The 27,125-nt window shown below is 39.6% G+C and overlaps 1 protein-coding gene across 1 annotated transcript; it reads right to left on the bottom strand.

The window, feature by feature from the left end:
- Positions 1–652: 652 nt before the first annotated feature.
- Positions 653–2,272, bottom strand: LOC109239689 (phospholipase A(1) DAD1, chloroplastic-like). Its single transcript, XM_019406274.1, has one exon. It carries the CDS (start codon positions 2,196–2,198, stop codon positions 888–890), a length of 1,311 nt encoding a protein of 436 aa, XP_019261819.1. The 5' UTR covers positions 2,199–2,272; the 3' UTR covers positions 653–887.
- Positions 2,273–27,125: the final 24,853 nt, after the last annotated feature.

Genomic DNA, 27,125 nt, shown 5'->3' with positions numbered 1-27,125 from the left:
TATTTCTGACCGAATTCGGTCGGTATTTTTAATTATGAAATTAAAAAATACACTTTCTGGGAATTGAATAGGGTCTGTATTGTGGCAGGATACTATTCTACCACTAGACCATTAGTACATTTTGGTTTAAGACTTTCTTTTATTTAATTTGTACTCTTTTATTGCATTTTCGCGCAAAAATAACCGACCGATTTCGGTGGGTTTTATTAAAAATATAAAATTACCGACCGAAGTCGGTCGACTTTTTAAAACGATTGACTGAAATAACCGAAGGATTTGGTTAGTTTTTTGAATTTTAATTTTAATTTATTTTATATGAAAAACCGACCGATTTCTGTTGGTTTCTTAAAAAATAAATTTCACGGGATACTAAAATAGTTTCCCGCATTTATGCGCCAAAAAATAAACCGAACGAAGTTGATCGGTTTCGTAAAAAAAAATAATAATAATAATTTTAAAAACCGACCGACTTCGATCGATCAAAGACAATTTTGGCCGAATTTCTAACCGTGTGTGTGACTGACTAAAAAGAAAAAAGTATCATATTTCGTGTTTTGTGTTCTAATTTTTTTAGTGCCTTTTATCGGTGGTAAGAAAGAATGAAGCTATGCACTAGTGTAATATAACATGCTTGCTTGTAACTCAAGAAAGATGCAGACTATTTAACTTCCATAACTTGATCACCATATATTATTGTATACATTAAGAATATGGCTAACCTATGGAGTATAGGCAACGAGAGTAGGGCTCCTTCAAAAATAATGGAAACCCTTTTCAGCTGACACATTTTTGGTGTGTATTTTCAAGAAAACTGACGTGTGGTCCTATTCCTATTCCTATTTCCTATTTCCTATTCCTATTCCTATACCGAGTAAAGAAAAGATTTGTCAAACTAAAGCCACAGTTCTTTCTTGATCTCGCCTTTCTACATCCTTTTCACTTACAAAATTGTTCACTAAGTGCAAATACGTCTTGAGATCATGACACGTGGCCACATCTCCAGCTTTGCTAAATTTAGAGTCTTTACTACTTAATCTAAGTTCTTTGCCCACCTCAGCATATACCCATTGTGTATCCTCCATGCATTTTTGAAGCCAGCTTGGCAGCCCCGTTGTCGCCATGTGGGCACCCCCTCTTTCCGCCACGTCATCATCTTCGTCGAGCACGAACCCGGGAACTTTTGTAATTGGATCTTCGGAGTTGACAATGCGGAGAACATTTGTACCACTTTTCTCTAATTGACATCTAAAACTTTTGTTTCCTATTCTAGGTCCTCCAAATGATAGGACTGTTACTATTGGTGCGTGACTAAATTTTTTAGTTATATCGTACGCTGTTAATGTTGCAAGGGCAGCTCCAAGACTGTGGCCTGTGACAGTTATACTTAAAGGCTCGTCGCTATACTTTTCAAGAATGTTGCCAATTTCTTCTCTAATTGTGTCTTGTAAACTTTGATCACATTCGTTTTTTGTTGTGTACAAACTCAAGAATCCACTTTGTACCATGGGTTGATCGTAATTTTCGGGTGCCATGTCATCCGGTAAAGCAGTTAACGTGGCACGTAAATTTTCGAGCCATTCACATGAGGTGGCAGTACCCCTATAAGCAATCACCACGTCACGACGCCCAAGTCTGGCGATCTCTTCCTCGTCTTCGCAAACTGCCACGTAACCAATCCAGCTTGAGCACGGGGACGCTAAATTCGGGAACCTTTTAGTCCAACTTGGCATTTGAACTGCACATGTGGCATAAAGGTTCTTGATTACCTTATATTCGCTCTTGTCTAGTCCGCAGTCTGTCAGCATTGAATTCGTAGGATAACGACAAGTGGCATACGTAGGTGATGACACGTCAAAGTCAAAGCAGCGATAGGCTGCTTCGACAAATTCCCCGTACCTTAAGATCTCCTTACGGAGATCATCATCAAGTGGATCAAGCAAACCTTCCCAATTCTTGATACCTTGGAATTCCATCCACCGGTGTCGGAGTTCAGCTGTTCTGTCTGCGACAGAGCAGTGACCCGACCCTGGGTTCCACGAGCTCGTGATCCTGAAGCCACGAGCACTCGATTTTCTTAGTGTAGAGCACCTTGAAGTAGGAAGTGCAAATTCCAGATGCTTTTTGGTGAAAAGCAAGTTATAATTTGAGGAGTGTATTATGTTGCAATTTGATTTGAAATTTCCAGCTAAGAGCCTCATGTTTGAAGGTAGTTTTTAATGATTCTTGGAATGTGGATGAAGAGGTTCTTGCACTTCACGTAGTTACATTTTGGCTGCACTCAAATGATAGTATTTATAGTTATAGAATGGAACTAAACTCATGCTAAAAGAGTATATAGTGGGTGGTGGGTCAGTGGGGAGAATGTAACGAAGGAGAAGACTATAAGAGGAGAATTGGAGGCGGACGGTGCATTGATTTTCATGGGATAGGTATTGGACTAGTTAAGTGGGGACAAACTGAGTTAGCAACTGAAAAACGTTGGTTGAGGACTTATTTTGCAAATTTTCAAGATTTTGGTATTAGAAAGCCTACATATAACGCCTGTTTGGATTGGCTTAAAAAAGCTTTTCAGTAGAAATAGTTTTTAAGCCAAAAAGCAATAAGTTGGGGTTGCCCAACTTATTGCTTTTGACCTGTTTTAAGCAGTTTTTAACTTATCTTAAGCACTTTTTAACTTTGTCGAATATTAAAATAAATTAAAAAGAACGTAAAAGCTGATTTGACCGTTTTAAAATCAATCATTATTAATGCTTGCGTAAAAGTAGTTTGCTTGAATTACACTCCTTCGGGTGCGACCCTTTCATAGACCTGTATGAATGCGGAATATTTTGCACACCGTACTGCCCTTATCATTAAAAGTCAAATAAGAAGTTTATAGTTAAAGAGTTTCTAAATATGACTAGATGAGGAAAGGTCCGTATACGGGCCCAACATTGTAATTTTAAAATTGTTGTCTGTCGGTGCTCAATTAATTTTTTGATAAATAAATCGATCATTGATATCCATTTAATAACTGAAGAGAATGATATTGGGGATCACAATTTATAATTAATTTATTTTAATAATTTACAAAAAAATTAAACTATAAATTATAACCTGCTTAAGTTGCTCCAATTATTAACATAAAAAGACTATGTGCTATAATACTCATTTTAACATCAATATAAAATATAAACATCAAATTGTAAAATTGATTGAATGGTATTATTTCCCCACTATATTTGAATTTTTAACAAGATAATCCATTAAAGGTACAAGTGTATTTATATTAATAATTTTTCTACAATAAAAAAACTTACCGATCTATTTGTAAACTAATTTTGAATACATCCAATTTGGTCTTGCAAGTGTTTCAATAGTGGGAACAATCAGCTACCTGATGGAAAGTTAAAACGAACAACATCATTCTTTACAATACGAGAAAATTTAAAAAAAAACTTATGATTTTACTTTATGTCTTGTATACAACAAAATCAAGAGAAATTTTTAGTATAGTCAACAAAGAGAACTTCCAAGGGGACTTGCATCCCTAAAGAGGCAATTTACTACTTCAAACAAAGAGAACCAACTGCACTAAACAAATATTAACATGATATAAATTGTAGTAATTCAATATAGTAGTTCATATTATATTTTATTATAACTTGTTTAAAATGATGCTACTGGTGATGAGATAATAAATATTTGAGATAAGTCTATATAAATTATAGGAATTTTATTTTTTCTTAATTAAGGATATAAGAGAAATGTTTTTATTTTTTCTATAGATTTATCATATGTTAATTTTTATAATGAAATAATATAAAATATTTTAAGACAATTTATAGATTGTTGAAAACTTATCATGGAACAATGGAGTTCAAACCATATAAATCAAAATTTCACATCAATTAAGTACATAAGAGATAACCTCCTAGAACAGATGAACAAATATCATCACTTAAATTAACTTTTAAGGTTTACCAAACTATAGTTTTTAAAATTACTTTTGAATATAAAACTTTTAGGTTTGAAATCGCCTTCAAATAGTGTGAATACATGAAAACTTTTTAATTTTATTTTTTAAATTGTGTTAAAATAGTATGGGTAAATATGAAAATATTGTAAATATTTATCTATATTTCTTTTTGTTGCTTTATTATTTAAAATTAAATTTACTTTTTCTATGAAAACTTTTAGTTGACTAAAACAAAAATTAACAATTTTATCAAATGAGAAAAGATATTCAAAATGAGTATTTGCATGGAGTAACTCTATGCAAAAGTAGTCTAATCAATAGTACATTTAAACTTTTAAAGGAGTGATGTGGTCAAGGGAATGTGGGGTCCACGTAGATCAAGGAGGACACAATTGACATTTAAGAAATGCAAACAACATAATAATTGTTTTTGAAATGATATATTCCCTTAGTTGACCATCTTTCCTTTTCTATATATCTAAAATATATCTAAATATGATAAAGTATTACTCCCTCAGTTTCACGTTGTTTATTGTAGTTTTACTTAGCACAAAGTTTAATTAAAAAAATATTTGAAACTTGCGATCTTAAATATTTCATAATATTTGTGTGACTATAAAAATTTTAAACTTCTGATTTTAAATTTGCTGTAGCATCTGTATGAATATAAAAATTTCTAACTAAATAAATATAAACATATATTTTTTTTAGAACAAACTAGTAAGAAAAAATAAAATAACACGAACGGAAGAATATTCTTATTAAAATGGACCAAAAACACAAAATACATCAGTTTACTAAAACATAGATGAGTATGAAAAGGGAAAATTAAAATAGAAGAAAGCTGAGAAAAAAGAAAAGAAAAAGGAAAGATTGACCTTAAAAAATTTGACATATGTTGACCACCAACCAATTAGGCAATTACGTACACCAAAGAAGAGTAAACGAAACGAGTAAAGAAGAGTGTAGTGAGTCCGAGTGCTTCTTTGGCTCCGACCATATTGGTTGCACGTGCGTATCACTGTACGCGTCCCCTGTAATATTTAATTTTACTACTTCTCTAAGACCGTAGTTTAAAAATTCATCTATATCCGATATTTACATCAAATTAAAAAAAATAATCTAATGCATAAAATATTTTATGTTCATGCAGGGTCCAAAAAAGAATTGTGCATCAAAAGATGTGATTTAAGCAGCCTACCCTAATGCAAGTGTCAGTTGGCTTGGCTAATTCTACGGCTCGAACTCGTTACTGTTACTGTTACCGTTACTCTAAGACTTTCCTTCATCAAATCAATAAATATATAACATGTTTTGATGTAAATAATGTAAATATTGAATGCAAGTAAGTATTTATCCCTCCACAACTCTCCCTTTAAGGGGGGGGGGGGGGGGGTTGTTCATGGTTGTTTTCATGTATTGCGCCTTGACGTAATTGGTAAAGTTGCTGCCATGTGACCAGGAAGTTATGGGTTCGAGCCGTGGAAACAGCCTCTTGCAAAAATGCAGGGTAATGCTGCGTACGATAGACTCCTGTGGTTCGGCCCTTCCCCGGACCCCGCACATAACGGGAGCTTAGTGTACTGGGCTACCCTTTTTTAATTATCTTAACCTCAATATTATATTGAGTGTAAGTTCTAACTTATAAGTATAGGTGAAATAAGAAAATATAGACATAATCAAATCATATTTAAAGTAATTAAATCTATACGATAAGAAATTATATTGCTATAGAAAAAATCATAATTAGTATATATAAAATTTAAATTCTATTTTGTAATGATAATATTCCGTTTATAATGCAAACATGCATGGCGTAGAATTTTAGAGGTGACAATGTGGTAGTATTTTAATATTTTTGTGGACAAGTGGCTACATAAATGGCATGTGGCTTGATCTACTAATGCTAAGCCGGGTGTCATTTTGCATGGGATGTGTTGTCATTGATCACGCCCAACTATACCTTATAAAAAGACAAAGCGGTCGTTGCAAATATAATTCGATTTACAAGTCCAGAGTCGAATCCTCACGGAACTAACCTATCTATTACAACTCTTAGTGATGCTAGTACAAGCTCAAACAATTTCCGGATACAAGATTTTTATCAATAAATTTGGGATTTGCTTAACTAAAGTAAAATGATATTAAAACTAACAATATTCCAAATTAAAGATAATTCAATGGTAAAAAGATCTAGTGTATTGATTTCCCCAATTGCTAGATTAATTCTTAACTCTCTTGCTATAATCTCGCCGTAATACTCTAAGAGGATTATGAGCTATGGGTTGCCGCATTAATCTCTCGACCAACTAAAATAAATTACTAGAACATTGTCTCGAACTACTCTAGCTGATAATATATGCAGCTCCGAATTATCCCACCAAAGTTTAGTTATTTCTAACCCCACTTTTAAATTCAAGTAATGAATCTCTCCCATTACCCAAAAGTGGTGTTGTTCAACAACAATCTAACCTAGTATTCTTTCTCAAGCAACACAAGGCGACTAGACACGATTAATCAAGGGCTCATTCAATTAATCACCATACAAAACATAGTTGAACAATCATATAATAAACTCGGCCTGATTATATATAAAACTGAGTCAAAACTTCATCTCACAATTGGATCCATCAACCCTAGATTAAATGTTTAGCTACTCATAATTGTTTTTATAATCACAACAGCAAAATTCATAATCAATTATCAACGCAAAAGGAAGAAAGATAGAACTCGATGCCGAATTTTCCTTCTTGCCTTTTGCCTCTTCTTGCCTTCAACAAAACTATAAAAACCTTGATACCCCATCTTTGGACGACTTGGGCTTCTTATATGTTAAGGAGAGTTGCCCCCGAACTTACAAAATTACCCCTGGAAATAAGGTTCAACGAATTAACGAGCGCGGCCGCGCTTAGGCCGCGCATATCGCGTTTTATTCTGCTTGGACTAGCGCGGCTAGAGCGCGCCCGCGCTTAGCCCGCGCTCATAAGGGTCAGCTGTTTTCTACTTTTCTCCTTCTTCTTTCACGCGCATTCACCTCCGAGTGGCTTTCCTTACTCCAAATTAGCTCCAAAAGATGTTCAATGTCCTCATAATCAATACTTGCTCCTGCAAAGAACAAAAACCTCAATTAGAGTATTTTGTTATCATTTAGCACTTAAAACATCAATAAAGTATGGTTAACTTCGAGCATAAATAGCATCTACATCGCATAATATAGGCTACTATCAACACCCCACACTTAAACCGTTGCTAGTCCTCTAGCAACAAAACCACACTCTATAAGCCTAATCCTCACTAGGTCACTTTCCTACTCCTTATACCAAGAATAATTAACATAGATAGACTACCTCAGCGTAACATCCTAACCTCAAGAGTGGACTCTCTCTCTAGCCAGGTAATGTCCCTAACCGGCTTTCATACCCTCAGTCAGAGGTCCAGACTTACCTTCCCTTCATGAATCACGTGCCTACTCACCACAAAAGAGACTTGCGTCATGGTCATTGTAATTCATACACTGAGGAATTCAAATACGTAAGATTCCACTCACCCTCAGAAAGAAATTCTTATGCCACAAACAACGCACCATAGGCTTGCGCGTAGTGTAATAATCGACTAATCGAGCTTATTTGATATGGAATCAAGTAGGACTTTATTTGGTTGTAATGTTGGCTGCGGGACAGGTAGGATATATATGGGTATAGTGACTACACCTCCCTAAGCACTTCAATACATCTTTCACTTTTAAGCCCATACCTTTGTCAAACCTTCATTCCACCTTTACATCGTTGAGTTGAACCCCCTACTTCTTTAAGCTTACTTACATCAAGAGTCACCACTTAGCAAGGAAAATATATATTCTTTTCTTCTCTTTTTTTTTCAATTCAAGTGGCTCTTATTTTCTTCTCAACACCGTGCACCTTTCTCCTTATTTCATTAGCTCCACTCAAAAGCCCAACCAACCACCCCACACTTTAACTTTTCCATATTCATTACAATTCAAGTGCTTCTAAGAGGTGATAGGGTTCAAAAATATAGACAATTCACAACTTGGGTAAGGCTTGTAATGTGGTTGCCAAAAAAACAGGATTACAGGCTCAAAGGGGTTAACTAGGATATACACAATCAGGTGGGTGAAAACATATATAGATAGGTTCAACAAGGAAACGCCTATATCACTTCCAGACCAATTAAGACTACCATTTCGCTTCGTACACACACAGGGCAAGTTCTAAGCATTGAGTGTTAGCATAGAATACACAAGGCCTCACTCACACATGGCACATGACTCAATTCAGTTAGGACCATCAGACACTCTGCTCAAGGTGCTTAAGCCAACTCAAGAACACACATTTTAAGGCTTTATTGCTAGAGTCAACTAATGAGCCTAAGTGTCACATTAAAGCAATCTCTATTCTTTTTCGCCTAAAAATTCCTAAACTAAAAAAAAAAACTAACTACACCCGGTTCAAATGGAAACCCTTGGAAAAGAACCGTGGTTTAAAGAAAAACCAAGGGGGAGATGATACACTACCTAACAGGAGAAAATCTTTTTTTTTTGTTCGACTTAAGTCCCTCAAGAGACCCGTCAAGAGGTGTCCATCTTCGGACCAAGTCGAAGTTAATTAACAGCAACCAAAAATACCAAACAAATTTATACAATTGTAAAACAACAACAATCATCCCCCACCCCACACTTAAAGAGTTGGCATGTCCCCATGTCAAAAAAATTAAAGCAGAGTAAGGTAAGGGGACTTCCCTGGTAGATCAGTCTTGATCAGAGATAGTGTCAGGGTCAAGGTGACACGCCCGACCCAAAGCATGCAGCCAGCCCATGATTTTCTTTTCCGATTTAGCATTTTGGGTGGCCAAATCATCAACCCGCGTCCCCAAGTCTACGACCGTGGTACGCATCCCTGCCATCTCTTACTCTAAGGCTGCTAACCGGGTGACCCGACCGACCCCAGATGGTTCTGCAGCTTCTACAACCTGCTCATGGGTGGGCGACTCGGCTCTTACTTCCTCCTGCTCATCCTCTCCCTCCTTAGATGCATCTGAGTCATTACTATCATCACCACCAGGTGCCACAGGCTCCTTTCCAGTAGTCACCGTATCTGCTCGAAACTTTGTCTCTCTCGGCACTTTTTCATCCACATTCAAATTTTTCGGCACCTGAGCTGCCCGGCAAAGCCTAGTGACTAGGGAAGGGAAGAAGAAACCGTACCTCTTCACCGGATAACGTGTAAACATCTCCTCACGAATAAGCTTGGCCACGTCAAAATTGTGACTGTCACACCTCCTTTTTCTTACTACACCTCCCGGAAAGGGTATAATAAAGGGAGTTATTTCCAACTTGAAGTGACAATCGAAACAGGATTTATTTTTAAAAATTCAGAGTCGCCACTTGGGAGATTTATGGTGTCCCAAGTCACCGGTTTAGAATCCCGAATCGAGGAAAGATTTGACTCTGTTTATGTTCGCGAACCAGAAATCCAGGTAAGAAATTCTGTTAACCCGGGAGAAGGTGTTAGGCACTCCCGGGTTCCGTGGTTCTAGCACGGTCGCTTTGATCATAGCTGGCTTATAAAATTATTTAATTACTGATTTTAGAACATATGTGCTTTTGCTTCTTACCGCTTTTAAATTAAGAGAATTATCTTGAAACGGGTTACGCGTACGTATACCCATTTGTTTGGCGCGTCAAAAATCATGTCACGCGAACGTGTCCACGATTAATAACGCTTTATTATTATTAAGAAAGTTTGGGCCGAAGTTGCGCGAACGCATACTAAGGTTTTGTTTTTAGAAGCGTAATTGTGTTACGCGGACGTATACACAATCACACTAGTATTTTAAACGGCCCTAAAGGCTTTTCTACGAAGATTAATCATTTTCAATATCTAGGTTATAAAGCTAATACGGGGACCACGCAATTGTCATTTTATTTGGCATGGCGTGCCCAGAATTATTCTAACCTAAGGGGTTGTTAGATTATAAAGTGAGGGCCATTCTATATGCAATTGGTCATTAGGGCACACCTCGATTTCAATCTGGAAAGTCTAATTAATTAAAAGGGGAAAATTTACCAAAGCTTTGGGCCAAAAATTGAACTACTTTTAAATGGTGGGTCAGTAGCGAGAATGAACGGATGCGTGAACACAAAGATAGGCAGCTGATTTCCAATTCAGGCCCAATCATGGGCCCAAATCCTTGGGGAAAACTGGGCATCAATGAAAAGCAAGACTCCAAATTCAGTCTTTACCCAAAGCAAGTGATTCTTTCACGTTTAGCCACAAGCTAACAGATTTCACTATCAATCAGTAATCAATATACCAAGCTACCTTTTAACACTATCAGGTGCAACTGTTTGATTGCAGATTTATCAGATGCCTATTTTGGATTCGAATGCGACTGGACTTGACTAATCCTCATGGAAACCAAAGCCTTTCAGTACTAACACCATTCAGTTCACACAAGACAACATGCTAGTTATTTGAATTTTTAAAACAAATCTAATTCAAACTCATTCTTCAAGCAATGAGTACCAGAATCAAAGATGGAATTGACATGCAAATACCCGTTCTAACTCACTCTGTAGCCCTTTATACTTAAACAAAGCTCGACTTCAGCATTTGAAATAAGCTGACAACAACCTCAATATATTTCCCAGCAAAAAGATCTGATGACTAAACTTAAATATAGGCAGAAGTTTCGATTAAAACTCAGAATAATGAGAACATGACATATAACTAGATTTGACTAAACCTAATGCTAATCAGGCATCCATAATAATTCAGAATCATGCTAAATTTCGTTTATACAATACCAAAGTCTAACTACTAACTCAAATGGCCAACGTGTGACCCAAGTTTCACAATAGCCTTATGCCAAACATGCTAATAGCACTCATTTACCTAAACCAGAATTCAATACATTAAGACAACAAGCAGATTTCAGATGTAAAATCAGAGCAAGACTATTAAATCAATAAAGTATAAAGATGCCATGCTTCAAAGTCGGCTTTTCATTTCAATCTTCAAGTTCACTTCAAACATTAAGGCTCAAAGTAGATACCTGGATATAGCCTAAAGAAATACAGAATTTCAGCAAGGGAATGGTGAGACGAGCAGCAGTTAAATAGCAAAATAACCATAAAAATCAACTCCAACCAAGAATGAGGTGCAGCAAAAACAGTTCCAATCAAACAGTAGCCCAGCAAGCTTTAAACCAACTTAGACGACCAGATTCAACCCATTTTATACTCAGATGAGTCCAGATTGTTTAAGAATTTGAAAAGAATTTAAAACAAATCACTGAAGAGACCCAATGAAATAGTAAAAATCAGCCGTTTGGTATTTCTGTATTTTTCTATCTCCTTTTAGCTCTTCAAATCTCTGCCCTCTAAGGGAAGAAAGAGTGACTTTATAGGCAAGCAAATAGGGCAGCCCTCAGAAATTAGTATTTACCCCCTTAGTCCCTTTCCAATTCTCATTTTTGCTACCTAATCCCTAAACTTCTGACTTGCTTGCCAAGCTAAACAACTACAAATCTGAAATTTCACTAAGACCCCCCACTAGAAGCTTCCCCATTCTGTTATTAAAAGATTCCCTCATCCAAATGCCTAAATTAACCTTTAAAACTTCTGTTGTTACTTCAGAAAAAATCATATGTCATATTGACCCTAATGACTCAAACCCCAAACAAATGGGCTGCTCTTGGGATGAGTCAAATAAACCAAGGGCCCAAGGACTCTAATCAACCCACGAGTGTTCTGAGACCCCCAAAACCCTGACCCAAATGATTAGTACTTAAATGAAGGCCCAAGAAAACTCAATCAATTAATACTGATTACGAAAACACACAGAACTGATTTTAAACCCCTTTTAAACAAAATTAATCCAAGATTAACCTAAGATTATTGCCTATCCGAATTTTATTGATCGAAGAGAAAAGAAACAGAAACAAAGAGAAAAGAAACAGAAAAATGAAAGAATGAAGATGGATGGAAACAAAAACCCGGAAAGACATGAACAAAGAAATACCTAAGGTCGGAGGCGAATGGGCTCGAAAAGCTTGTCCGGCACTTCCGATTTGACCCAAAACTCGTATTAGTCGCATGTTCTCTTTGAGACACACGAACAATACTAGCTTCAAGCCCAATCGTTCATAGAAAACTTGAAAGCTTGACAGATTTTCTTTCCCTCGATTTTTAGATTAAAAATGGTCCGATTTGCGGGGATTTGGGAGGAGTGGTGGTGGATTAGGACTCAGGGAGGGGTGATGGTTACATGGCTGGATTTTGGTGGTGGTTTGAGGCTGATCTAAGGCGGCGCCGCCGGCGAGTGGAAAGGGCGGCGGATTAGGGTTCTTGAGATGGAGGAGATGAAGTGAATGTGAGTTTCGGAACTGACCGATCTTCTGAGGAATTTTGGACAGTTTTAATTAAAAAGAGAGGGAGCTTCACAGCCATTGGATGACGAAATATGAAAGGCTGAGATCAATTTAACACTAATGAACTCAAAATGACGTAGTATCGCCCCCATACTACGTCGTTTCAAAGGTCTCCATGACTGACTACTTGGACCGGGTAAAACAACGAATTTTGGGCCAAAATAGACGGGTTTTTGAGCCAGATGTTTGGGCCTGAGGAATTTCAATTAAACATGGCCCAAACAGACTTTTCTTTCAAATTCTTTTCAAATTCAAATCTTTTTTCCTTCTTTTCAAATTAAAATAAAACCTACATTAATTCTAAACCAAAATTATCCTACTAATTTAGATTAATGCTCAAAATAATATTTACAACAACTAATTAACTACCAAATTAAGAGAAAATTGCAAGATTCGAGGCTAAATGCAAAATGAGTTATTTTTTTGTGATTTTCTATTTGTGTAACACAACTAAATTACTAACTAATTCCAAAATGCCAAATTAAATTCTAAATGCAAATGCAACATATTTTTGTAGTTTTCATGAATAAAATAAAATAAACATGCACAAACAAATGCAAACAATTAACGAAAAATGCCACAAAAATCCAAAAAATTGCAAAAACGAAAAGAAATCATTTTGTTTTGAAACTATGGGAGTAATTCATATAGGGCAAAAATCACGTGCTCACAGCTGCCCCTCTTTGCTCGGAAACACGAAGAGTTTTCGTGCAAAGATAAGTGAGCGGATACGAGCGATTTTTGCCCGTTTGAATACTCCGTGCGAAGCATTTTTGAAAGATTTGACCGCACCCTACTTCTGAGGCTTCCTACATATCCTTGGCTATAAAGGAATCAGGTCAGTGTAATTCTGGAAGGTCTGGTAGCTGGGACTACCATGAAGCTGTGATTTCACTGTTGCTGCTGCTGCTGCTGCTACTGTTTACTGAACCCCCTTGTTACACCATGTCAAAAATAAAAAGAAGCTAGACTAGACTATGATCTATGCTTTACAAAAATCCTATCTATATCTTCAAACTTGCTCTTGTGGTTCTTGTTGCCTTGTTGACTTGTATTCTCCCGATGATATCCCTTTGTTGCCGCCTTAAATTGTGATCTGGGATGTTTGCCCTTTTTCCAGGTGATGCCTGACTGCTGAACTTGAATGTATTCCCTGCTCTCCAGGCGGGCTCTTGACTGCTAAACTTGAAATGTATTCCCATGCTCTCCAAGCGGGCTTCTGACTGCTAAACTTGAAATGTATTCCTCTGTTCTTCAGGCGGGCTCCTGACTGCTAAAACTTGAATGTATTCCTCTGTTCTTCAGGCGGGCTCCTGACTGCTGACTTGAAATGTATTCCTCTGTTCTTCAGGCGGGCTCCTAACTTCAACAAAATAGATAAAACAACAAAAAAAAAATTGCTCCAGTTTGGTGGCTGGGCATCATATTACCAGATATTAATAAGAATTTGAAAGCTAAAACTTGAATTGTACTCCCTCTGTTCTTCAGGCGTGCTCCTGACTGCTAAAACTTGAAATGTATTCCTCTGTTCTTCAGGTGGGCTCCTCTGTTCTCCAGGCGGGCTCCTGACTGCTAAAACTTGAATGTATTCCTCTGTTCTCCAGGCGGGCTCCTGACTGCTGACTTGAAATGTATTCCTCTATTCTCCAGGCGGGCTCCTGCCTTCAACAAAAATAGACAAAACGAAGAAAATTTTCTGCCCCAGTTTGGTGGCTGGGCATCATATTACCAGATATTAATAAGAATTTGAAAACTAAAATTGAATTGTACTCCCTCTGTTCTCCAGGCGGGCTCCTGACTGCTAAAACTTGAATGTATTCCTCTGTTCTCCAGGCGGGCTCCTGACTGCTAAAACTTGAATGTATTCCTCTGTTCTCCAGGCGGGCTCCTGACTGCTGACTTGAAATGTATTCCTCTATTCTCCAAGCGGGCTCCTGACTTCAACAAAATAGACAAAACAAAGAAAATTTTCTGCCCCAGTTTGGTGGCTGGGCATCATATTACCAGATATTAATAAGAATTTGAAAGCTAAAACTTGAATTGTACTCCCTCTGTTCTTCCGGCAGGCTCCTGACTGCTAAAACTTGAAATGTATTCCTCTGCTCTCCAGGCGGGCTCCTGACTGCTGACTTGAAATGTATTCCTCTGTTCTTTAGGCGGGCTCCTGACTGCTGACTCGAAATGTATTCCTCTGTTCTTCAGGCGGGCTCCTGACTGCTGACTTGAAATGTGGTGGTTGGTTTGTGGCCTTGAACGTCGAGGCAGATTGCTCCTTCACTTCCCATGATGACTGATTTCCACTCGAAGACCTTGCTTGTTTATGGACTAACCCCTTTTTCTGTCGTCCTCATCACATAAAATACCTTTTCTCCGTTCAGATCCAATATCCTCTATCTGTTGCATTGCATGAACTGGCATCTCCCCAACCTTTATGTCTCACATGAATCCCAAAGCACGTTCATTGCCCCCACTCCGTGTGTATGTTGTTCTTTCTTGACTTAACCACTAGCCTCGACCTTGAGGTCTGTTGCTCCTTCACTTGTCATGATAACTGATTTCCGTTCGAAGACCTAGCTCGTTTCTTGACTAACCACTTCCTTTGTTACCCATAACACATAATATACCTCTTCTCCGTTCAAACTATATACCTTCTATTTGTTGCATTGCTCATGACCTGACATTTACCACCCTTTGTATCTCACATGAACCCCAAAGCACGACACTTGTCACCCCCTCATTGCGTATGCTATTCTTTCTAAACCACTGGTCCTGTCCTTGAGGTCTACGGCTCCCTCATTTGCTATGATAACTTTGATTTCTGCTTGGAAGGTCTTGCTCGTTACTGGTTTACCACCCTTTTGTCAATCTTATCACAGGAAATACCTTTGATCTGTTCACCCTAACCCTTCATCTGTTGCATTGTTCATGAATTGATATATACCAAGCCTTTGTATTTCACAAGGATCCCAAGCATGTTGACTGTTACCAACCTAGTGTGCTTGCTGTTCTTTCCTGACTTATGACGCTTTGATGTGCTAGCCAGATCCCGTTTTGTGCAATTGGAAAGCTGGTGGCAAATTTTGAAGTCATTTCTCACTTGTTCTTACCAAATAGACTTAGGAAGAGGAAGTAAACAAGGCACAAGGAACATAGTAGAGGACAATGGAAAGAGATGATTCCTAACAAGAAAGCTACAAAGTAGAAACCTATCGGATGTGGATACCAACTCTAATGACCATGACATGCACATGTGGCCTATTTTGCTAAGCAAGTCTGATGTCCAACTCTTCTTATCCTTCAACCATGAAACTGGGCTTCGATGCTCTGCCGTTAGTCAACTTTCACAATCTTCGTCTGGTGATTTCCCATATGATCCTCAATCCTTATTTGACTTGTAGTGCCCGAAGGGTTTTCACCATCAAGCCTCTCTCATTTTGTTCTTTTTCTCAACTTAAGGTGCCCGTGAAGGTTTCCACCATTAAGACTCTCTCATTTTTTATTTCTCTCAGCTCCCGTCGCCTTACGGTGCCCGTGAGGGTTTTCACCAATAAGAGTCTCTCATTTTCCTTATTTTTTCTGCTTGGACCGGAGTGTTGCCCCTGATATGAATCACCTCTATTTGCTCAACTTGGCATTTCTCGAAGACTGATCAGAAGGTCTTTCTTTGGACCGTAACGTGGGCTTTTGGACGGGGTTAGAAAGAAAGGGTATAAAAGGCTCAAAACCATTCAAATGGGTTAAAATTACAACTTTCGGAATCAAATCTCTTTCACAACCACAACTTCTTCCCCAGTTTCTTTTCTTGGGGATTTTTGGATTTTTATTTTGATGAGACCGAACCGTGAGGCTGCCTACGTATCCTTAAAAGGAATCAGGTCGAACGTAGTCATGTCATAGAAATTACTTTGTTTGTTTGTGATCTTTCTTTTCCTTTTTTTTTCTTTTCCTCTTTTTGTTTTTCTTTTTGTTGTTTTTCTTCTCTTTTATCTTTTTGTTGTTTCTTCTTTCCTTTTCTTTTCTTTTTCCTCTCTTTGTTGTTTTGTTTTTTTTTCTTTTTCTTCTCTTTTTTTTATTTTCTTTTTTTTTCTTTTCTCCTTCCTTTTTCCTTCTCATTCTTCTATTCTTTTCTTTTCTCTGTCCTTTTACTTATCTTTCACGCTTGTGTTTCTGATCTTTACTACTGATTTCGAAAGAGGGGTATGAAAGCAAATAAGTAAGGCTCAAAGGAATAATAAAGGATAAAGGGTTTAGATAGCATAACAAAATGCCTTTGTCATTCCAATCTTCAAAACATGCCAAGTACAAACAAATACAATTAAAACAAAAAAAATCATACATGATATCTCTTGACCGCATCGGAATTGATGGCCATTTCAACACACTTGCCTTTTATAAAGCGCCATTGGACAACACTCTCGTCACGATGAGCGGCCCCTGCCAATTTGGGGCGAACTTGCCTTGGCCTCAGCCTGATGGGGAAGAATACGTCTCAACACTTGCTGACCCACTTCGAACTTTCGTGGGAGCACCTTCTTATTATATGCTCTTGCCATTCTCTGTTGATACAGTTGACCATGACATACTGCTGCCAATCTTTTCTCATCGATCAAACTGAATTGTTCCAGGCGGGTTTTGACCCACTCGTCATCATCATATTCCAATTCATCATCACACTCATTTTCTTGTATTACTATTTCAGAATTAGATTGGCTTTTAGGACTGGGCTGGAGATTCCTCATGCATGTCACGTCACTGAAACCAGCATAAAAAGGACTGTACAAGAAAGAGAAGAAAACAAAAATGAAAACTATCAGGAATAAAAAGAAGGGAAATTGCATTTTATTGAAACTTAAAGATAACAAGGTTTAACTCATCCAAACGGACGGAACATAGAATCTGAATTACAACCCTAGAAATAATCCAGATTAAACTGAAAGAAAAATCAAAGCCGACTACCAAGACTCCCTCCGAATAGGAAGAGGAATAGCTTCCCAATTGTTGATATTTGCACTGGGCCCCACGAATTGCACATCCGCCTTACTCGATCCCTCTCCAGCTTCCACCATATTCACCTCGTCGAACAGATTTTCAAACCTTTCAAGCAACTCCTTATCAGGACCAACCACAGAACCGGTCATTGTTGTTGCTGGACGCTTCTTAGTACCAGGCCTGACAAAGGAACGGGAGAGACGGGGGACAGGCTTTGGAAGAACCCATGCTTTCTTTTTCAACTTTCTAGCTCGCCTTATGTCTGCAGTTGTAGGCTTGAACCCCAAACCAAAAGTATCCAAGTTTTGGGAAGAGACATCGGCTGCACGATACCTTGCAGAGACGCACCCAAACCCTTGCCAGGTACGAAGCCATTCTTCAACATCTCAGAAGCTACCATGACTGATGCGGCTGCGACTTTCGGAACTGGAACACACTCCCCTTCTGGGATCTTTTCAACTGATACTGCATCAAAAACCTGGTAGACCCACGGCCCCTTGTCGTCTTCAACTTCGATGAAGGGTATAATGGCATCATTCTGGGCACACAAACCATCCTCGCCGTGCACTACAATTTCCTGTCTGTCCCATTCAAATTTAACCATCTGGTGTTGGGTAGATGGCACTGCCTTGGCTGCATGAATCCAGGGTTGGCCTAGCAAAAGATTGTAAGAAACCACCACATCGAGCACCTGGATTTCCATAGTAAATTCGACTGCCCCTATTGTCAACTCCAGCACTATGTCTCCGACTGAATCTTTCCCTCCACCGTCGAACCCCCGAACGCAAATACTGTTCTTGTGAATTCTTTCATTTTCCACTTTCAATTTGTCTAGGGTGGAGAGAGGGCAAATGTTGGCGCTGGACCCATTATCAATTAGTACCCGGGTAACCATGGAATCTTCACACTTTACCGTAAGGTAAAAGGCTCTGTTATGCTCGGTACCCTCCATGGGCAATTCATCATCAGAAAAAGTGACTCTATTTACCTCAAAAATCTTGTTTGCTATCTTTTCCAGATGGTTTACAGAGATCTTGTCCGGAACGTGGGCCTCATTCAAGATTTTTATCAACGCCCGGCGGTGCTCGTCCGAATGGATTAACAATCAAAGCAATGAAATTTGGGCAGGGGTATTCCTCAACTGCTCTACAATAGAATAGTCCTGCATTTTCATCTTCCTCAATAACTCCTCTGCTTCTTCTTCGGTTACAGCTTTCTTCACTAACACTGGGTTATCTTTGGCGGTTTTGGCTTTTCTTAGCTCCTCGGGGGCAAAGCATCTCCCCGAGCGGGTCAGACCATGGGTCTCACAGACATCCTCTTCAACCTCTTTCCCTCTGTAAAGAACTGTCATTCGGCCATAATTCCAAGGGACGGCCTTGCTGTTGACTATTGTTAGCTGAGTCACTGGTTTGATAATAACAGGCTCTGTGCGAGCGCCTTCCACAACTACGACGGGCTTGTTGGCTGCCCCTGGCACTACCACCTTTGCTTTTTCTTGTTTCACTGCAACCTTGCTCGAGGACTCCTTCTGAACCACCACAACTGGTTTACTATCTGTCTCTTTCAACTTGATCAACGACTTCCCACTAGTTGACTTCTCACTTGGCCTGACTTCACTGGATCTGATCATCATTATAGTCTGCGAGGGCTTTTTAGGCTCCTCTCCTTTTTGTACTATCTCAATCATATTGGTCTCATGATGGGCCGGGAGTGGATTCAGGTTGATGTTGGGCGTCTCCGGGGCTTGAACCTCGATTCGACGGGTATTAATGAGCTCTTGAATAGCTGTTTTCAATTTCCAGCACTTCTCTGTGTCGTTCCCCGGGGCCCCTGAACAATATTCACAACTCACCGAGTGGTCAAGATTTCTCAGAAGGGGATTCGGTAACTTAGGCTCAATCGGATTCAACATACCCAACTGTCTCAGCCTATGGAATAGGCTGGTATATGATTCTCCCAATGGAGTGAAAGTCTTCTGCTTCTGCACCCTCTCACACTTGAAGTTTTGGTTTGGTCGGAAACCTGCCGCAGGGGGATTTCTGTGGGCTCTTGGTGGTGGATAGGTATTTTGGGGAGGTGGGTAAGTATTCTGTGGGGTTGGCGCACGCCATTCTGCGTGGGTAGGAGGTTGAGTGTATGTCTGAGCATGATGGACAGAGAAGTGGGGATCTGGAGATGGGTAGAAGTGTTGTGGTGGGCTATATGGAGTGTGGGGTAAGTTTGGGGGTGAGCCCAAGCTCTTGACTCAATTACTGCAACGTCCTCTTTCTTCTTCTTTCCCAATACTCCTCCAGTGCCGTTTTGAATAGCCTGGGAGGTCGCCTCAATTGCTGAATAACTCATTATTTTGTTAGACTTGAGTCCTTCTTCTACCATGCTTCCCATTTTTACCACTTCGTTGAAGAATTTCCCTACCGCTGACACCAAGTGACCGAAATAAGTGGGCTCTAAGGACTGCAAGAAATAATAAACCATTTCACTCTCTTTCATAGGAGGGTCAACCCTCGCTGCTTGCTCTCTCCAACAGAAGCCGTATTCTCTGAAACTCTCCCCAGGCTTCTTCTCGACCTTCGTCAACGGCAGACGGTCTGGGACAATTTCAAGATTGTACTGAAAATGGCAGGCAAATGCTTGGGCCAGATCGTCCCAAGTGTACCACCGACCATAATCTTGTCGGGTGTACCATTCCAAAGCTGAGCCACTTAAACTTTGACTAAAATACGCCATCAGTAATTCATCTCTTCCACCTGCCCCTCTCATCTTGCTACAAAAACCTCTCAGGTGCGCCACTGGATCACCATGCCCGTCATATAAATCAAACTTGGGCAACTTGAACCCCTCTGGTAATTGGACATCTGGGAACAGACACAGGTCTTTATATGCCACGCTTACTTGTCCACCGAGCCCCTGCATATTCCTGAAGGATTGCTCTAAGCTCTTGACTTTCCTAATCATATCCTCCTGCTCAGGATTCTTGGGAGGCTTCTCAGTTTTTGCCGAGAGATCCAAATGAGGAGTGTAAGAACATGGTTTTGGTGCTTTAAAGGTAGGTTCTGGGGGATAATAGTGGTTGTCGTGAGTCTGGAATAGAGGCTCACTGGAAGATCTATATAATGCAGCGGGTGGAGGTGCCACAAAAACAGGAGTGATTGGTGGAGGAAGGTATGGGACTTGTTTGGGTGGTGGAGGTGGTGGTGTTTGGGAGGTAGTGTCATAGCATTGTTGGTAGGTGGGAAAGGCCGGGGATGAATTCACAGTAGGAGGGTCCTGAGGTTGAGCCAATGGTGGGATATAAGCAGGGTTGGCGGGATAAGCCGGTGGTGGATGCCCCTTTGCCCAGGCCTGGTACATTTCAGCCATTTCCTGCTTCAGCTTATACATCTCTTCTTTCATCGCATTAACATCCAGTTCTTCCACCTCTTTTGACGGGTCGACAATACTCGCCTCTAGTTCTTGGTTGGCCATGTTCAGCTTGTCTTTCGACCGGGTGTTGTAGGAGTGAGGTGCCAGAATGCCAATCAACTAACCACCTGCCTGAACTCAATACATCAACAACAACTTTGTTACCGGTGAGGGCTTTAACAGATTGGTAACCGCACATTTTGGGGAATGAATGCACCTAAGCAGTTAACCATTTCTATTATGCATTTGTTCGGCTGCTTGCGTCATCCCGGCTTTCCCTATTTCCCTGGCAACTTCTGTTTCTTTTCTTTCCATTCTTTTTCTTTTTCTCATTCTTTTCATTCTTGCCTTTGCTTTCACTCTGTTTTTGTTCTCTCATTCCGCCCTCTTGTGTTGCCATTATTTCTTCACTCAGTTTCTTATTTTTTTCTCTTTTCTTTCATTTTCTCTCTTGCTTTCCTCCCTTTTTTTTCCCCTCTTGTCTTTCCTCTCGCTTTTCCTCTTCTTTTTTTCTTTGTTATTGGTTATGGTCGAATCCTATGGAGATTGCCTACGTATCATGACCCCGCATGAATCAGACCAAGCGTAGTTCTTGGGGATATAAATGAAAAATAAATAACAAAAATATTTTGGGATTTTCAATTTTTCATAAAAACAAACACTTTGACTATAATGACTCAAGACTCACAGACTCAAAAGAAACTAACAAACTTAGAAAAAGATGGAAACATCAACTCAAAAGACCTAACAGACTCCAAAACAACTTAACAGACTCAAAATAGAAAGTACCGACTCAAACAAGGATCAGGAATACATTAAAGCCTTGAAAACTCCTGGAGCTCTTGGGGTGTTGTTTGGTTCTGCTGCGGGCCCGTCTGTAAGATCCTCTTGGAGCCTTTCCAAATCTCTCATTACCTGCTGGACAAATGTCATGACTGCCGCAAAGAAAGCGGTGCGGGTCATGTCTTCACATGCTTGACATTTTACCACGATGTACTCTGCAATCGCCCTGACCCTCTCACGGATCCTACCCTTCTCTTGCAATAAATACCCAATTTTCGGGCTCTAGCTTCCAAAGTTTGCTCAGCTGCATGGCTCTGTTTTTTAAATTGTCGCAGATCCCTTTCCAATCGTGCTATCAAGGCATAACAATGCTCCCTTTCGGCCCCGAAATCTCTTTCCTGCTTAGCCATTTCATTTTCAATGATCTTGACCTTTTTCTTCATACTTACCATCCCCTTGTCCTATTTCTCCTTCAGTTGGCAGATGAGACTGGGTCGTTCCCCTGCATCCTTAGCTAACTTAGCTCGGGCGTTTGCTAGCTCCACTTTAGTCTTTTGCAAATCATCCTCGAAATCAAGTGCCTTCTGGGTAAGATTGTAAATGAGCTTTTCGCCTTTTCTACTCCTGCCCGGGTTTTCAATTGCTACTTTCATATTCCGGATTTGGGCTTTGAGAGCTTCATTCTCTTGGACCAATTTTCTTCTCTCACTTTCGGCTTCTTGAGCTTGGAGACCATTGTTGAATTCCATGTTTCTCAGCTTTTAATCTCAGCTTGATATGCCTTTCCTTTTTCCCCTCATGCTAATCTTTCTTGGATTTTGTCATCAAAAGCTTGAACGTGAGGTCTTTTGGCAGGCCTTTCAGGTTCGGGTTCCGGATCGTCACATAAGACCTTTTCTCAAACCAAGCAGCATAGTTTGGATCCACTTCTCCCTTTGCGACATCTGGTACCTGGGTGCCATTTTTTAGATACCGGCAGCCATTCCAATCCTGTTGAACTAAAGCCTCGGGCAATGCAGCTTCCGGATGCAACTCTATGACCTGAGTACTTAAATCTTCATCTTCAGGCACAATCTGATACCTTCCCAACTGTCTCAGGACCCTCTGTGGTGCATATGGCTGAATACTTCTTACACCCATTAACCTCAAGTAACCTTTGGTAGCAGTCATGTATATGGCTTCTGTCTTTGGGAGCCATCCTATAGACCACTCAACCTGACTTGCTTTGAGAGCTTTCAAATGAGACACCCATGCTTCAAATCCCTCTGGCACATTGTAGTCCTTTACCCTCTCTTCGTAACTGATGATGAAGTTATCTGGGCTCGAGCCATAACTCATGAATCTGGGATGATGGCGAAGATGTTCGATCAACCATATTTGTAAGAGGATATTGCAACCCTCAAAGAACTGAGCCCCGGCTTTGCATAAAGTCAACGCTCGATAGATATCCGCCAGTACCAACGGAGCAAGTGTATGGTCTTCCCTGGTAGTGAGGATCTGTGCGATTCTAGCCATACGAATATCAATTGTCCCTTTCTCATTTGGAAAAACCATAATTCCTAAGAATGCCACGATAAATGCAAACTGGCGATGAATCTGCCAACGACCCTTATCTTGCTTGTTGCTCAACCCCTTTTCATGTGCTTCAAAACCAGAAGAGTGCCCAAACCTGAAGTATAAGAAATGGAAAGCACAACACCCGTCGCTTATACGGTCTTTCTTTGTCTGTTTGCTGATATTAAAGAGGTCAAAAAACTTGTGTACCGACGGAGCCCTTGGAAATATAAGTTGTTGCTTCCTCAAATCTCGTCCAAACTCAATGTACCCAGCCATCTCCTCCAAAGTAGGTGTAATCTCAAAGTCTGAGAAGCGAAAAACATTACGGGCGGGGTCCTAGAAAGTTATCAGAGCCTTGATCAGATCGTCCCGTGGTTTAATTTCCCAGATGTCTATAAGAGCGCCCAACTGCTTTCTCACCCATTTCTGACCATCCTGATCTAAATCATTCCACCACATGCGCAAATGTACCCGAGCCTGCTCCCTGATCACTTCTGGTGGATCTTGGATAATATTCATTTGTTCCTGTAGAAGGGTAGGGTTAGGGTTGACTCCAGTGGACCCTTTTGAAAACAGGTTTCTAATTTTAAAACAAAAGACCATAATCCCTTCCTTGATATGCCAATTTTAGCCAAATGGCTATTTTTGCAAATGTGGCCCCTTCCCAATTCCATACGAATTTTGAGGCCGGGGAGGGTTTATTTTATGACACTTCTCAACCTTGTCCATTCGTTTACGAAGATAGCCCTTCAACAACTGAAGAATACTCTAAGGCTATCTCGGCAAGAACGGTTTAAAACATTGCCGACACTGAATCGGCTTATTTTGTCCAAACTTCCAAACTACATTTATTTGACCCCCTAATTTATTTTTTCTTCTTTTTTTTCAAAAATAAGGCCGGACCTTATGTAGGTTGCCTACGTATCCCACATCCGGTGAGAATCAGACCTGCGTAGTTCGGCCAACTTTGACTTTGAAATAACTATTTTTGAAAAATTCGGCAGAGTTTCGGGGTATTTTCAAGTATCGGGTTTTAGAGCTGGGCTTTTTTTTTCATCACTCTTGGTTTTTTCTTGTTTTTTCTCTCTTTTTTTTTTTGATTCTTCCCTCTCTTTCCTTTTCTTTTCTAGCCGGTCAGCATGCAAGCCGAAACAAACAAATGCCCACGTAGCACATATAATGCATCATGATGGTCTGTTATTTTGGGTACACATGTCCTAGATGGACCCAACCCCTGTGTTGAGTCCCCTAAGTCAAATGGATGTGATGCAAACAACATTCCTATTAGGGATCCGGCATGAGGCTATGTTTTTCTAGGTTTAAAAACCTGGGGTTTTGTTCTAGACTTGGGGTACCCGAGCGCACAACTGGGGCCGAGGAGGGGGCGACATACCGGGAGCACTAAACTCTGCCCGGCCTTGTCGCTTGCCCAGCCTCGCTCTATCTGGTATAATTTCCACAGAAAAAGCGGGCTACGCGAACGTATGCACCATTTTTAGAAGACTCAGAGGGGTGGCGTAAGAAGGCAATTATATACAATTCAACAATATTAAAGCGATAAACAGATAGCATTTTAGCACAAAGATTCACAAAATACAGTAATATGAACAATAAATAAAGCCAAGTAAAAATCATGAAACAAGCTCGAATTCTTGAACCCTGAACCAAAGATTCTGGGTTCTTGTCCCCAGCGGAGTCGCCAGAGTTGTCACACCTCCTTTTTCTTACTACAGCCCCCGGAAAGGGTATAATAAAGGGAGTTATTTCCAACTTGAAGTGACAATCGAAATGGGATTTATTTTTAAAAATTCAGAGTCGCCACTTGGGAGATATATGGTGTCCCAAGTCACCGGTTTAGAATCCCGAATCGAGGGAAAGATTTGACTCTGTTTATGTCCGCGAACCAGAAATTCGAGTAAGGAATTCTGTTAACCCGGGAGAAGGTGTTAGGCACTCCCGGGTTCCGTGGTTCTAGCACGGTCGCTTTGATCATACCTGGCTTATAAAATTATTTAATTACTGATTTTAGAACCTATGTGCTTTTGCTTCTTACCGCTTTTAAATTAAGAGAATTATCTTGAAACGGGTTACGCGTACGTATACCCGTTTGTTTGGCGCGTCAAAAATCATGTCACGCAAACGTGTCCACGATTAATAACGCTTTATTATTATTAAGAAAGTTTGGGCCGAAGTTGCGCAAACGCATACTCCGGTTTTGTTTTTAGAAGCGTAATTGTGTTACGCGGACGTATACACAATCACACTAGTATTTTAAAACGGCCCTAAAGGCTTTTCTATGAAGATTAATCATTTTCAATATCTAGGTTATAATGCTAATACGGGGACCACGCAATTGTCATTTTGTTTGGCATGGCATGCCCCGAATTATTCTAACCTAAGGGGTTGTTAGATTATAAAGTGAGGGCCATTCTATATGCAATTGGTCATTAGGGCACACCTCGATTTCAATCTGAAAAGTCTAATTAATTAAAAGGGGAAAATTTGCCAAAGCTTTGGGCCAAAAATTGAACTACTTTTAAAAGGTGGGTCAGTAGCGAGAATGAACGGATGCGTGAACACAAAGATAGGCAACTGATTTCCAATTCAGGCCCAATCATGGGCCCAAATCCTTGGGGAAAACTGGGCATCAGCGAAAAGCAAGACTCCAAATCCAGTCTTTACCCAAAGCAAGTGATTCTTTCACGTTTAGCCACAAGCTAACAGATTTCACTATCAATCAGTAATCAATATACCAAGCTACCTTATAACACTATCAGGTGCAACTATTTGATTGCAGATTTATCAGATGCCTATTTTGGATTCGAATGCGACTGGACTTGACTAATCCTCATGGAAACCAAAGCCTTTCAGTACTAACACCATTCAGTTCACACAAGACAACATGCTAGTTATTTGAATTTTTAAAAGAAATCAAATTCAAACTCATTCTTCAAGCAATGAGTACCAGAATCAAAGATGGAATTGACATGCAAATACCCATTCTAACTCACTCTGTAGCCCTTTATACTTAAACAAAGCTCGACTTCAGCATGAAATAAGCTGACAACAACCTCAATATATTTCCCAGCAAAGAGATCTGACGACTAAACTTAAATATAGGCAGAAGTTTCGATTAAAACTCAGAATAATGAGAACATGACATATAACCAGATTTGACTAAACCTAATGCTAATCGGGCATCCATAATAATTCAGAATCATGCTAAATTTCGATTATACAATACCCAAGTCTAACTACTAACTCAAATGGCCAACGTGTGACCCAAGTTTCATAATAGCCTTATGCCAAACATGCTAATAGCACTCATTTACCTAAACCAGAATTCGATCCATTAAGACAACAAGCAGATTTCAAATGTAAAATTAGAGCAAGACTATTAAATCAATAAAGTATAAAGATGCCATGCTTCTAATTCGGCTTTTCATTTCAATCTTCAAGTTCACTTCAAACATTGAGGCTCAAAGTAGATACCTGGATATAGCCTAAAGAAATACAGAATTTCAGCAAGGGAATGGTGAGATCAGCAGCAGTTAAGCAGCAAAACAACCATAAAAATCAACTCCAACCAAGAATGAGGTGCAGCAAAAACAGTTCCAATCAAACAGTAGCCCAGCAAGCATTAAACCAACTTTGACGACCAGATTCAACCCATTTTATACTCAGATGAGTCCAGATTTTTTAAGAATTTGAAAAGAATTTAAAACAAATCACTGAAGAGACCCAATGAAATAGTAAAAATCAACCGTTTGGTATTTCTGTATTTTTCTATCTCCTTTTAGCTCTTCAAATCTCTGCCCTCTAAGGCGAGAAAGAGTGACTTTATAGGCAAGCAAATAGGGCAGCCCTCAGAAATTAGTATTTACCCCCTTAGTCCCTTTCCAATTCTCATTTTTGCTACCTAATCCCTAAACTTCTGACTTGCTTGCCAAGCTAATCAACTACTAATCTAAAATTTCACTAAGAC

This window comes from Nicotiana attenuata, unplaced genomic scaffold (genome assembly GCF_001879085.1).
Source record: "Nicotiana attenuata strain UT unplaced genomic scaffold, NIATTr2, whole genome shotgun sequence".
Classification (NCBI taxonomy): domain Eukaryota; kingdom Viridiplantae; phylum Streptophyta; class Magnoliopsida; order Solanales; family Solanaceae; genus Nicotiana; species Nicotiana attenuata.
This window is presented reverse-complemented; position numbering and strand designations above follow the sequence as displayed.